Source organism: Gymnoscopelus microlampas (genome assembly GCF_963454915.1).
Source record: "Gymnoscopelus microlampas genome assembly, chromosome: 13".
NCBI lineage: Eukaryota > Metazoa > Chordata > Actinopteri > Myctophiformes > Myctophidae > Gymnoscopelus > Gymnoscopelus microlampas.
In genome coordinates, this window is record NC_139950.1 from 4,497,266 (window position 1) to 4,511,900 (window position 14,635).

At 39.5% G+C, this 14,635-nt stretch overlaps 1 protein-coding gene across 1 annotated transcript in view; it reads left to right on the top strand.

The window, feature by feature from the left end:
• LOC311058170 (anoctamin-6-like) overlaps positions 1–14,635 on the top strand; it is a gene marked incomplete at its 3' end in the record, with an annotated part of 64,541 nt that overhangs the window by 23,468 nt on the left and 26,438 nt on the right. Inside the window, exons 10-13 of the mRNA XM_084075521.1 lie at positions 4,563–4,708; positions 5,835–5,912; positions 10,425–10,656; positions 10,760–10,929. Coding sequence (XP_083931647.1) covers positions 4,563–4,708; positions 5,835–5,912; positions 10,425–10,656; positions 10,760–10,929 — 626 coding nt within the window. The remainder of the gene's footprint in view (positions 1–4,562; positions 4,709–5,834; positions 5,913–10,424; positions 10,657–10,759; positions 10,930–14,635) is intronic.

Here is a 14,635-nt window from a genome sequence, read left to right on the forward strand (position 1 = left end):
ATTAAGCAGCTAAACATTCACACAGTTGCAATGATATGAAATGAACATGTACATAAACACATCCCTGATTGTGCTGGAAATAATAATATGCAAATATCTCCCAATATGCACAAATAAATCACATGAGTGAAAATAAAAACACAACATTGCTCCCTATAATGGTATTACAGCATTAGCTCAGAGCAGAATAGCCTATAAGCTAACATGACACACAGCAGCCTGCAGCCTAATGGCTGACAGGCTAACAGGCTAACAGGCTAGGCCTGGTACTGATTAGCAACAAACATGACGTTTTTTACCAAAGACAGAATACACAGTTGGGCTGTGAAAAAGGTACTAGCAATCATGTTTCATCATTACAGAGACAATAAATAACAAGGCCACCACTTACAGACACAGCTGCACATAGCTTTGCTGTATGCTAAACAGGAAGTGAATGCATACTGCAGGTGTTGCCAGATTTTGCAAAAAAAACAAGCGGCCAGGTCTTTGAAAACAAGCCCAAAAAAGCAAGCATCGGCAATTTGAAAATAGCAGATCAACAAGGTCACAATGTGTCACATCAAGACACGTTGTGAGCTTGTAGATCTGCTCTTTTCAAAAAAAATATTAGGAAAAAAGTAAAATATTTTTCCTTTCCATGAAAAATTTTGGAAACCACTTTAAAAAAAACATTCGAAAGCAAGCCCAATGAAGCAACTACACTTAAAAAAAAAAGCCCCACATTGTTTATTATAAGCAGACATGGCAACACTGGTAAACAGGAAACTCATTGATATCCCCTACCTGGCCAGGCCCCACAGTGGGCAGGTAGGTGGACAATGTTATACAATATAACAGGCGCGCGGGAAGTACTTAATAGCCAGGGGGGCTGAGCGTCGGGGGAATCCCGTCCGCGCGCGTGCGAAGCGATTTTTTTGCGGGTTCGGGTCGAAAAATGTGCGGGTTTGGGTGGGTTTTGGCACTTTATTTCCTTTACTTTATTTCGGTTTTAGGGTTAGGGTTAGGGTTAGGTTAGGGTTACGTTATTTAATTATTTTAATTAAATTTAAATGTAATAAAACACATTTTTTTTTAAATCCCTTCCCATCACCAGGGGGGCTGCAGCCCCCGTAGCCCCCCCCTTCCCGCGCCACTGCAATATAATAAACAATTTGGGGCTTTTTTTTAAGTGTAGTTGCTTAATTGGGCTTGCTTTCTAATGTTTTTTTTTAAACCAGTGGTTCCCACATTTTTTCATGAAAATATTTTACTTTTTTTCCCAATATTTTTTTGAAAATAACAGATCTACAAGCTCACAACGTGTCATGATGTGACACATTGTGTGCTTGTTGATCTGCTATTTTCAAATGGCCGATAGCTGGTAAAACTGAGCCTAGTTGCTTGCTTCTTTTGGGCTTGTTTTCAAAGACCTGGCCGCTTGTTTTATTTGCAAAATCTGGCAACACCTGCAGTAACACTTCCTGTTTAGCATACAGCAAAGCTATGTGCAGCTGTGTCTGTAAGTACTGGCCTTGTGATTTATTGTCTCAGTAATGATGAAACATGATTGCTAGTACCTTTTTCACAGCCCAACTGTGTATTCTGTCTGTGGTAAAAAAAAACGTCATGTTTGTTGCTAATCAGTACCAGGCTTAGCCTGTTAGCCTGTTAGCCTGTTAGCCTGTCAGCCATTAGGCTGCAGGCTGCTGTGTGTCATGTTAGCTTATAGGCTATTCTGCTCTGAGCTAATGCTGTAAGGCCATTATAGGGAGCAATGTTATGTTTTTATTTTCACTCAAGTGATTTATTTGTGCGTATTGGGAGATATTTGCATATTATTATTTCCAGCAAAATCAGGGATGTGTTTATGTACATGTTCATTTCATATCATTGCAACTGTGTGAATGTTTAGCTGCTTAAGTCATGTTTGCAAGTTAATTCATTTCTTTAAAAGCATTGTTAAAAAGTTAAAATATTTACTGTGGAAAACACTATTTAACAAATCCATTCTATGTGTATTTCATGTCATTGCTGTTCTACAAATAAGAAAAAACAAAGAAGATAATTTAAAGAAGAAACCCAAAACAAGCCTTTTTTTTGTTGTTTTACCTTCTGATTAACTGATTAACTGTATGCCTAGCTCTGCAAGGGTGGCTATACCCATAGTGAAGGCAGAACCCAGATTTATTTTTTCATACAGTACAAGAATGTTTATTACATTTTCCAGCCATGTTTACATGTTTATAGCATAGCAGATTCGGTATGGTTTATTTTCATAAAGTACAATAATGTTTACTTAATTTATCAGCCATGTTTACATGTTTATAGCATAGCAGATTGTTTATCTTTTATTTTCATAAAGTACAATGTTTATTTAATTTATCAGCCATGTTTACATGTTTATAGCATAGCAGATTGTTTATTGTTTAATTTTCATGAAGTAAAATGTTTATTTAATTTATCAGCCTTGTGTACACGTTTATAGCATTGCATATTGTTTGTTTGTTTATTTTCATACAGCACAAGAATGTTAATTTTATTTTTACACTGCACAGGCCATGTTCTGTCTCAATTGTTGCAATAAATATTGGCACTTGCCATATCACTGCTTCTATCTCATTTATAAATGCTTTATAAGGCATAGATAGTCCTCACTTTAGATGGGCTCACGCAAAATACTTAACTAACAAGTAGTAACTACCTTAATAACTCATTCATTGAGTATGAATAAGTGTTTATAAGACATTTATTAACACACTCACTAACCATGTACAAATGTCCGCATAAATATACAACCAAGTGGTTTGTATATGGTGTTTACTTAGACTTTCTAAATGATCGTATGAACCATTAACAACTCATAAATAACTGGTTTGTAAATTGATATAATACCTATTTTAAAATGTTGAATCTATCATTTACAAAGTATGAGAATACAACCATTAAGCAGATTAAAGATTAGGTTATCAATGGGCAATAAAACACTTATAACTGTGTTTACAAACGCTTATTAATGTATTATTAATGCTATATAAATGATGAATTCATGATGAATAAAGTACTTACTTGCTTTATAAATGATGAATTCATGATGAAGTAAATACTTAATAATGCTTAACTAATTGTAAATCGTGTTTAGTTGAAAGGTTTATAACTGTGTTTACTAATGCTTAGTAATGTATGAATGATGCTATACAAATGATGAATTAATGATGTATTAAGTGTTTTACTAGTGCTTAACGAATACTTAATAGTGTATAGTTGCAACATTTATAACTGTGTTTACTAATGCTTAGTAATGTATGAATAATGCTTTACTAATGATGAGTTCATGAGGAATTAAGCATTTACTAATGCTTAACTAATGCTTTATAGTGTATAGTTATAAAGTGCTACCAACTAAACTTGTAATAGAATAAAAATAAAATATGACAGCTTCTCAGTCTGCCACACCCCTAGTATGACGGGGGTTGAGCACACTACAGCCATTAGTAGACACACACCACAATACAAAAGGCCAATAAATAAATAATATTATTGAATATAAAGAATTACCTCGTACACTATCACTTAATTCAGAAGTGCCGTGGTGTTAAAACTCTGCAGCCTCACTGAGGCACTTAGGCTATGTAATGTTGGACACTACCCGACGTTTGTATCATAAGCCCTAGCCTTTGATTGCCTTTCAATAAAACCATATTTGATAGACATAAGTATCACCCACATGTTACTGATTATAGAGAATGTTATATTATTGTAATCCATTCTTTATTTCCTGCATAATGGATTAATCAAACTGAAGTGTGTGTGGTATCGAGCGAATGGCACTGCACAGCACAAATCATTGTCTTTGAATAGACTAAACATCTTATGTAAACACAATTGACACAAGGAATTGACACTGTCAATTTATGTTGATTATAGGAAGGTTATAATCACAGAGATTCGTTGAGAATTAGAAGTGAAGGAGACCTCTGAATGTCGTGCACCCAGCCCGACTTCTGACATTTCCATTGCAGGCGCGCTCTACCAAGCGGATTTGGCATAGCGGGTGGTCTGAGAATCTGTGGGCAAGATAGCAATTTTAGGGATAGCGCAACAACACGTACGCCCATGGCCACACAAATAACGGCGTCAGCATAATGTATAGCGGGTAGCGTGGCCGTAAGATACCGTTTGGGGACATCTGCCTTGTGCGTACTTAACGGGTAGCGGGTAGTGCCAAGGGATAGCGCAGGGCGTAGATAGGGCAAATTATGCCTATATCTGACTTAACTTTCATTATTCTTTGCATTGTAATTGGCCTCACAACACAATATCAATAGAACTCACCACTTAGTGCCACGGGATAGCGCAGGGCGTAGATAGGCCCAATTATGCCTATATCTGACTTAACTTTCATTATTCTTTGTATTGTAATTGGCCTCACAACACAATATCAATAGAACTCAACACTCTTGATACAAAGCCACAGACTAATTGAACAGACAGTCATTGAAGCATGACATTTAGTTTTGCTCTACTTAATGGTTCTCTCTCACTGACCAGTTTAACCGTATGTATATTTTGCCTTTGTTTAGTGACGTTGTTCCTGGAGTTCTGGAAGCGTTATCAGGCAAAACTGAAATACGAGTGGGACACCATGGAGCAGGAAGAACTGCCTCGTCTCGATTATGTTAAAAAGTCGGAGGACACGCAGACCCAACGTTTCAACCATATCACAAATGTAGGACACATGATCTAAACGACACATGATTTCAAATAGTGCATAACATTTTTAAGTATATAAACACAATTATTAACAAATAATTAACAATTATAAACAAAAAAAACTAAAACAAATGCTGAGTCACATCTTACTTTGGTGAAAATTAGATGGCAATGATAAAGGCATGACATGGTGTTATCAATAACAAGTGAGTAAGCTTGCAGGCTATGAGAACAATTAAGAAAAGGTCTGTCAGATTTAGCCTGAACTTTCAATCTGAAAGTAGTGAGTTAAACGGTTCTCAATCATTAATTCATTTGACTCACTGTAAGCAATGGCTAACATTGTATTTCATTAAGGTATTCCGTTAAGGATGTCTCAGACTCCAAGGAATAATATACATAAATAATATACATATGTAAATGCTTTGTCTTCCTGTCTAGGTCAAGTTAAGATGTTTGTGTCACTATCCACTTGTACCTTTACACTGCCAGTCTGTGAATCCAAACTTTATACTACGGCTTATTAATGTATAATTCATGCTATATAAATGATGAATTCATGATGAATAAAGTACTTACTTGCTTTGTAAATGATGAATTAAATACTTAATAATGCTTAACTAATTGTAAATCGTGTTTAGTTGAAAGGTTTATAACTGTGTTTACTAATGCTTAGTAATGTATGAATGATGCTATACAAATGATGAATTAATGATGGATTAAGTGTTTTACTAGTGCTTAACTAATACTTAATAGTGTATAGTTGCAACATTTATAACTGTGTTTACTAATGCTTAATGTATGAATAATGCTTTACTAATGATGAGTTCATGAGGAATTAAGCATTTACTAATGCTTAACTAATGCTTTATAGTGTATAGTTATAAAGTGCTACCAACTAAACTTGTAATATAATAAAAATACAATATGACAGCTTCTCAGTCTGCCACACCCCTAGCAAGGAATAATATACATAAATAATATACATATGTAAATGCTTTGTCTTCCTGTCTAGGTCAAGTTAAGATGTTTGTGTCACTATCCACTTGTACCTTTGCCAGTCTGTGAATCCAAACTATATACTACGGCAATTTTATCAAAGCAGAGAACTGTAATATATTTCATTCATTGTACTGTTTCAGGAGAAAGAAAAGGCACCTTATACAGCATGTGAAGGACGTGCTATAGCTTCCTTTGGAATACTGGGCATCCTGTTCTTGGTAAGGTTGATATGCTACTATTCATCATTATCTTGGCCAGCCGAATTGGGGGGTGGGGGGGGGGGGGGGGGGGGTCAGGGGTCTGCCATTAGAATATTAACACAGGGGAAAACATGGGCCCCAAGTGCTCCATGTCTCCAATCCGATGGGAAAAGGTGGACGTCACAAACATAACACCAGGTGTGGATCTGTACTGTGCACTGTAAAGTCCACGAGCATTGCTTTTTTCCCCCTCTTCACTGTATTGAGTACCATGAGCATAGTCACACCAGGGGCTACGTGTGGGCCACAGGCACCCCAATGTTGTAGCACTTGAAACAAACATCCTATTAACAAGCATTAATTAACTGTTAATAAGACCCTTATATGTCCTTATTCTTGGATTTATTATATGGACTTATTTTTAGCGGCGGATATTAGCCCTCTATACCTGGCTTTTGCGTCAACGTTCTGATTGGTCAGGCTCGCCAAGATTCTGATTGGTCAGGTCCGTCAACGTTCTGATTGGTCAGGCTCGCCAAGGTTCTGATTGGTCAGGTCCGTCAACGTTCTGATTGGTCAGGCTCGCCAAGGTTCTGATTGGTCAGGTCCGTCAACGTTCTGATTGGTCAGGCTCGCCAAGGTTCTGATTGGTCAGGTCCGTCAACGTTCTGATTGGTCAGGTCCGTCAACGTCCTCAATTTAACAATTTAACGCTCTATACCTTTAGGTATAGAGCGGATATTAGCCCTCTATACCTGTGTATTTTTAAAGGTGATGGTCCTGCTCTATACCTTTCTTTTCCGTCAACGTTCTGATTGGTCAGGCCCGCCAACGTTCTGATTGGTCAGGCAAGGGAACTATTCATGACATCAATATTATATCATGAATACAAAATTAGATGGTTTATATAAACTGTAAAAGTCCGGAACATAAACACTCTGGGTACGGCTTATAAATTGTATAGATTATTTCATAACACATACATATCTTTCTGGTACCACATTTATACACACGCACACACAAAGTTTATTTTTTAGGTACCCACTCTATCAGCTATGACAGATCAGTTTTTGCCACTTACCTTGGAATGCATATGGTGATTCGCTTCCAATGGCACTATTTAGTGCCACTGGAAGCCTTGAAATAAATTTACAGAGATTTAATATTGTTTCTCTAGTAGAAACATATATCTATGACAAAATATATCAAAGGCGCCGCTACCTTCACACAGGTGTGATTTTTATATTACTCCTACAGATTTTGTCCAAACATCACACAAATTGGTACACAGTATCTCTATAGTCATGTGATCTACAATCTGATGGGAAAAGGTGGACGTCACAAACAGGGACGCCGGCATGGCCATGGGGGCTGAACTTGACCACCACTCCACTAATCAAAATCTACAAAGTAACTAATAGAGGGCCATTACAATTTATAAGGAAGGTAAAATAAACTTTACAGTAAAAGCAATCAAACAAAACAAAAAAAAACACCTTAAACTGTTTAATTATTTTAGACATTTGTGCTGCATTCATGTCATGAAATGTGCTATTTTCGTTTCATTTTAGTTATAGAGGGCCATTATAATTTATAAGGAAGGTAAAATAAACTTTACAGTAAAAGCAATCAAACTAAAAGAATTAGAAGAAACTAGACCATACCCGGTGGACGCATCCGTGGGGGGATATGCGCACATGATCTGGCAACCCGGGAGGCAGTTCGTCCCATAGCTGGGCAGCCCCGCAACCATGGCGACAGTGTTTGACACAAAAACGCTAATAAGAAGCTGAGATTTGGTGAAATTGAAAAACGGGCTTCACAGTTAAGTTCAGATGGTAATGGTCAATGGCTTTGTGCAAAATCAGAGCAATTGCTCCAGCCACTGAGGAGAACCGGGTAGCTTCACGTACTCACGTACTCACCTACTCACCACTACAGACGGAGGTTACTAGAATTATAGTAGGACAAGAAGAATCAGGTTTAATGTCACATTAGGTTTACACATCAAACTATACAGAGCAGGTTTACAAGGGCTTGATGGCTGGGTGGGGTTGTTAGATTCCTACATTCCTGCGCTATTGTTCTATAGGTGTTAACGGCCGGCGCGTTGAATGCGTCTCTCTCGAGGCCGTCGCGGGCACCATTTGAACCTTCAGAGAGCTGTTTTGCGCTATAGTCATGGAAATTAAATTGGGCCCCGATCTGAGGGGCTCATCAGTTGAGTGAGGGGGCTGTGGACCCGAGGACCCCACAGGATCGGCGCCCCTGGTCACAAACATAACACCAGAAACTCCCTTTCTCCATTCCGCACCATACTTGGCACAAACACTGTATTGAGTACCATGAGCATTAGGGCTGTGAATCTTCTGCTATCTCACGATTTGATCCGATTCCGATTCTTGGGGTCACAATTCAAATTTCGAAACGATTCTCGATTAAAAAACATATTTTTTCGTATCGTTTTATTCAAAATCGAATCAATTCAGAATCGGAGATTTTTTTCCCCCGATTTAGCTATAGTCAATAAGTATGTCATTATACAAAAAAATAAAAATAAAAATCCCACTCCCCTAATGAGAGTCACACAAGGGGTCAACCCAATGTTGTAGCACTTTAAACAAACATCCTATTAATAAGCATGAATTAACATTTAATAAGACACTTTTATATCCTTATAAGATGCTTAAAAAACGTATTATTGTCTCCGCCAGGCCCTGTCTGTCTGTCCGCCTGTCTGTCTGTCCGCCTGTCTGTCTGTCCGCCCGTCCGTGTGTGTGTGTGTGTGTGTGTGTGTGTGTGTGTGTGTGTGTGTCCGTCTGTCTGTGAACAGCTAATCTCCGGCACTGTTGGCCCGGTCGCTGCATAACTGTGCACACACTCCCTGGATGCCAAAGCCGAACCGCTGGTCCGAATCTTTTTTCTAATTTTTCTTAAGTTATAGCAGCACCAGGAAGCCGATTTTTGGAAAACAAATTATTTTATATTACTCTAACAGATTTTGTCCAAACATCACACAAATCGGTACACAGTATCTGTCATGTGATCAACACGGATTGGCTTCCGGTTTCCAGGATTGGTTCGTTTTGAACAAAATGCCTCAATGAACGCAGCATGCAATTTCCGTGAAATTTTGCACGCACATTCCCTATTGCTCCTTCAGATTCCGTCCAAAAATCATGCAAATTGGTACACAGTATCTCTACAGTCATGTGATCAAGACGGATGTGTCGGACATTTCATATGCCATCCTAATTGGCTAACATTGGCTTCCAAAGTTTGCAGGATAGGTCTGTTTTGAACAAAAATCATCAACGCAGAATGCGATTTCCGTGAAATTTTGCACGCACATTCCCACTAGGCCGAGAAAGAAATGCCACCCTTTTATTAATGTCTCAAGAACAGATTCAGAGCTATGCTTGAATATGTCGGGAGCCCCGTTCAGAACCTGTGCACATTGGCCTACAAATGGGCGGGCCTTAGATCAGGAAGTAAGCCGCGCTTTGACCAATCAAAGCCGCTCCAGTCTCCACAGATTTTCTAGGTCTACGAGGCGAAACATATGGTCCGCGGCCCGGACTGACACAAATAGTGCACAGCGTACGCCAAGATTTCATTAAAATGTCTCCGTAATCCACACAAGTATGTTAATAAATACCGTGTCAGTTAAGTTATATCACCAGCCAATCAAAGAATACGATTTGAAACGCAAGTGACAGATTTTGGTTGAATGAACCACACTCGCTTTGCGACTCGAGCCCCTCTCTCTGGAACAGTTAACAGTGAACATATTTTATCTATGGGCACCGCACAGACGGTGGCGTTTTTCTCCATCGCGGCAACCTTTGGTAACTGGTGTCGTTGTCTGTCTGTGAGAATTATCTCACCAGCGTCTCCGCACCGTCCGCGGTAACGTTACATCGCAATCTAAATTTAACTCTGCAAGGGTACAGATGGAACCAAATGGATCCGTGGTCCTTTACCCTCTCTCTCTCGGACTAACAAAAACACCCAAAAGGGCTCTTTTAAGCCACCCCCTCGTATTGAACATAATTCCTAAGCAAATAGTTTATGAACAGAGCTAAATCAGTTTGTGTGCCTCAGCATAAAAGAGTCATATTTTTTTCGGTTGCCACTGCGCGGCCCCAACGGCACCAACGGCATAGTGTCACAGAGCCCACAGTGTTCCGTGGTGGAAGAAATGATATCTAGTTGAAATAAAAACATAGGTGCACCACCGGAAGTGGAGGGCTGAGGGCATGGACCAAACCCCGGTTTCCAGTCAGCATAGGTGCACGCACATTCCCACTAGGCCGCGGAAGGAATGCCACCCTTTTCCCTTTTTGGCCTATTATAGCGCCAGCAGGAGGCCACAATAACCTACCTGACCTGGCGGAGACCTGTGCTCCGAGGAGCACTTTTTCTAGTTCTCTTTAATTCTCCCACACTGGAGTTGGCTGCAGGTAATGAAGCTAGTTCATCTGCTGCACTGTATCACATCACTTCATCTGCTCTCTCTTTCTCCCCCAGCTGCTGTTGATCATGGCTGCGGCAATTGGCATCATTGTGTATCGATTGGCCGTGTTTTTCTCCTTCTCGCAACTGAGAGACTTCCGCATTGACTCCAACTCCAGTTCCACTCTGTTTAAGTATGTGACACCGCAGATGGCCACCACTTTCACTGCCTCAATCATCAGTTTCACCGTCATCAGGTTCCTCAACTTCCTGTACAAGTGGGTGGCTAAATGGATCACAAACTTTGGTGAGGCAGTGCCTTTGTTACAACATACAGAAAGACATACCCGATGAGCAATGTGAAGTGCATAAATCTCATAACCTTTCACTGATCTGACACCTGAAAACAGAGACCCCTCGGACCAAGACGGAATACGACAACAGTCTGTCCATGAAGATATTCTTGATTCAGTTTGTTAATAGCTACTCTGCCTGCTTCTACATCGCCTTCATCAAGGGGAAGGTGGTTGGCTACCCAGGAAAGCCTGTTTATGTCCTAGGAAAGTTCCGAAATGAGGAGGTACAGTTTGCCCTCCTATCCGTTAGTCGTATTTGTTTTGTGATTGTGATTATTCCCTCCCACATGCACATACGTGGTTACCGAATTAAATAACCTACATAGGCCTATTCAATATTAATCCTTCCATGTTGGCCATCCCACCCATGACCCAGGACCTATTAACATTGCAATATAAAACAAAATGTGAGACACCAGAGGATTTTAAGCCATAACTGCCAATGTTCTCAACATGTGACTAGTTCATCCAAAGAAATTACGTATTTTCTATCAATTACACATTTGTTGCATTCCTGAGCCAATCATTTGATTACCAGCGTAAAGATGCTAATTATCCCTTAATACATCAACTTATTGTCTCAGGAATGCGTCAAAAACTAAACAATCTCCATGAATTCAAGGCTTTATAGGGTGTGTAATTGATAGAAAATACGTTTTTTTTTTGGGTGAACTATTCCTTTAAGTTCCTTTGGATTTTTAGCGGACTGAATGTATAGATTGTTGATTTTGCGCTTGAAGTTGGTGTTTGACTGAACCTACTGAACCAGGTCAGGTTAGCCTGGCTCCACCCCCTGAATCGCTAGCCTTGCATTCAGGGTCTGGTGACGCTGTCCAAGGCGGGGTTTTCTCGGTTGAAAATCTGTACGCCGAATCGGGATTGGGATAATCCAGTATGAACCAATCGCCAAAGACTCCAACTTTGGCCATGCCCCATCTCAGAAAACGGCTGCACTGAGAGGGCTTTCAGACTCAATAATGGAGTGAAACGAAAAGAAAATTCAGAGTGTCAGGCTAAGGTCAGGTAGGTTATTGTGGCCTCCTGGTGGCGCTATAATAGGCCAATGTGAAAAAGGTGTAAATTCTGCTTAGACCTTTCACAGCAATTTGACAATCATTGTATTCATGATTTAAGGCATACTTGTGTGTGGATGTGTGTGCGTGCGTGCTTGCATGCGTGTGTTATAATACAGCCAGTTCAAACCGGTGGTTCATGCAGTGCCGAGTATGTTAATACAATATAACTTATACAATCTGTATGGTAGAGTATGTTGATACAAAAAACGTTTTGGGTGGTTGTATTTTGTCACCCTGCTCTTCTATTGAGACATTTAGATCGTGTCAAAGGTCATGTCTCACCTAGACACAGTCTGACACAAATTTTGACCTAATGGTCAAGATTCAATTTATCCCCTGAGCAAGCAGGCAGGCTCTATTAGCTCAATGATAATCTCTCAAGAACAGAGTCAGAGCTGCGCTATTGAATCTGTCGTGACCCCCGTTCATAACGTGTGAACATTGGCCTACAAGTGGGCGGGCCTTAGATCAGGAAGTAAGCTGTGCTTTAACCAATCAAAGCCGCTTCAGTCTCCACAGAGTTTCTAGGTCTGTGACGCGAAACATATGGTCCGCGGCCCGGACGGACACAAATAGTGCACAGCACACATCAAGATTTAATAAAAATGTCTCCGTAATCCACAAGTATGTTTATAAATACCGTGTCAGTTAAGTTATATCACCAGCCGATCAATGAATACGATTTGAAACGCAAGTGACTGATTTTGGTTGAATGAAACACACTCGCTTTGCGACTCGAGCCCCTCTCTCTGGAACAGTTAACTCATTCCCTGCCAGACTTATTTCTGTCTGTGTTTGCCCACTGCCAGCGATTTAGTGTTTTTTATAACTTTAAAAAATTCACTTTTTTTCCCATTATGATTGCAAGTCCAATCGTTTCTAAACACACAGGCGAGTCGTGCACGCCGCTCAGACAACAAACATTCCGATCGGGGTGGAGTCCTTCTCCTCCAGCCCAGTGTAACAACACCATGTATCGCCATGTGAACGGAAAACTCACTTACTTTTTCACCTCGCCACAGACCTCGCTAAATCCCTTATGATCGCGTGTTCAACTGTTTTTAGACACACAGGGTAGTTGTGTGAGTGGCCCAGAGAAGAAATTTTCAATCGGCGACATTCCATTTTGCAGTAGTAGCAGTTTCAAAACAGCGTCGCTAAACAGCAAAAACTGACTCATATACTGATACAGAACCATATATTGGCTATATATTATGGCTGTCGGGTGGAAATCTTGTATGTTCCTTTTTTATTATTATTTAAAAACAATTTAAAATCGTGAAAATAGCCAATCTACAAGCTGTAATTATTAATAATTAAGAAATACTATATTTCAAATAGTGAAAAATCAACTACAGTCATTATTAGTGCAAGTTCAATCACATTTCATTTGAATGAAAATAACTTGTGGGGAAAATACATTCTGTGAATCTAATGTGATTAATGTGACCCCTACTTCAGTCAGTGAAGTCCAGGGCTGAATGTGACATATTGAAACCTATATAACTAAATATTGGTCATTTGCCAACACATTATTTTGTGAAATAAATGGGTTATATTTCACAGATAGTTATACTATTCTTATAATATATTAAAATACAATCATCCTTAACCTTCAAGTTAAATGCATTATTTCCGTGGACTTAAAAATCATTTTTGGACTTAAAGTCTTTATTATTTTTTTGGATGGCCTTCCTGCCCTGGCATTTGGCCTTTGTGCCCTCCAAAAAATTACAACACCAAAGGCCAAGTGGCCTTGCCCTTAAAATGACGAAATTCCAGGCTTGAATGCAATAGATGTACTCTGAGTCTGTTACAAGTAAAAGTCCGGAATTCAACATTTACTTGAGTAAAAGTACTAAAGTATTGGTATAAAAATGTACTTAAAGGTGTAGTGAAATGAAAAATATATTTTTCACACTTTTAGAGCATATCCGTGGTCATCATATGGGCATACCTAACAATAGATGCAAAAAAAAATGAAAAAAAACAAACATTTTTGTGTATTTTTTTACATCTAAAGTCCCTAAAAAGCCAATCTTAATTACTTCCTGTAAACGAAAACGTGCTGCGTGATGACATAAAGCAGCCTTCATGAAAATAAATGAATCTTGATTACATGCACCTGTTTGATTCCCATAGATGCAGCTCTCCAAACACAGCTGATTTAAATTACAGAGATACTCCGTTTTGAATCTCATTGAAGATGAGTGTATTACTCATTTTAAACTTCATCTGCACACTAAAATATGTATCTGAAAACATTATAGGTTAGAAATAAGCCAGGTAGTAGAAAACGTGCTTCACTGGCCGTCTCTCTCTCACTTGTAAACAAACACTAGCCGGCTGAAGTGATTGAGATCCAACGTCCCATAGCCTGAAGGGATGGGACCTTCTGATTGGTTTAGAGTCGTTGAGCCTATGATGTTCAGCAAATGTTGATGACTTGTGCCACTACGCCACCTGTTGGACACTGCTATAAGCAGGAAGCGATTCATTCATTTCAGTCATTCAGTATCAGCACTCTGTATGAGCAAGCTCGATAATAAAGCCCATTGAACGCACGTCGTTGTATGCTTGGTGTATGATCATAGAATGGAAACATTACATTGGCGACGAGGTGTAAACGGAAAATACACGTTGTGAAGAAAGAAAAAAAAAAGACGACGGAGAAAAGTCAAACGGACATAAACAAAGGACGCTAATGCTAACGGCTAATAAACAACAGCACTTAAGAGACCTCAAACATGTCTTTGGCTGCACACACAGCTCTTCTACCCTTTGACACCGAAACAGATCCAAGCTCTGTTGGACCACGCTGGACCTAATCTGAGTTCCCAGAAGTTTTCGCCGG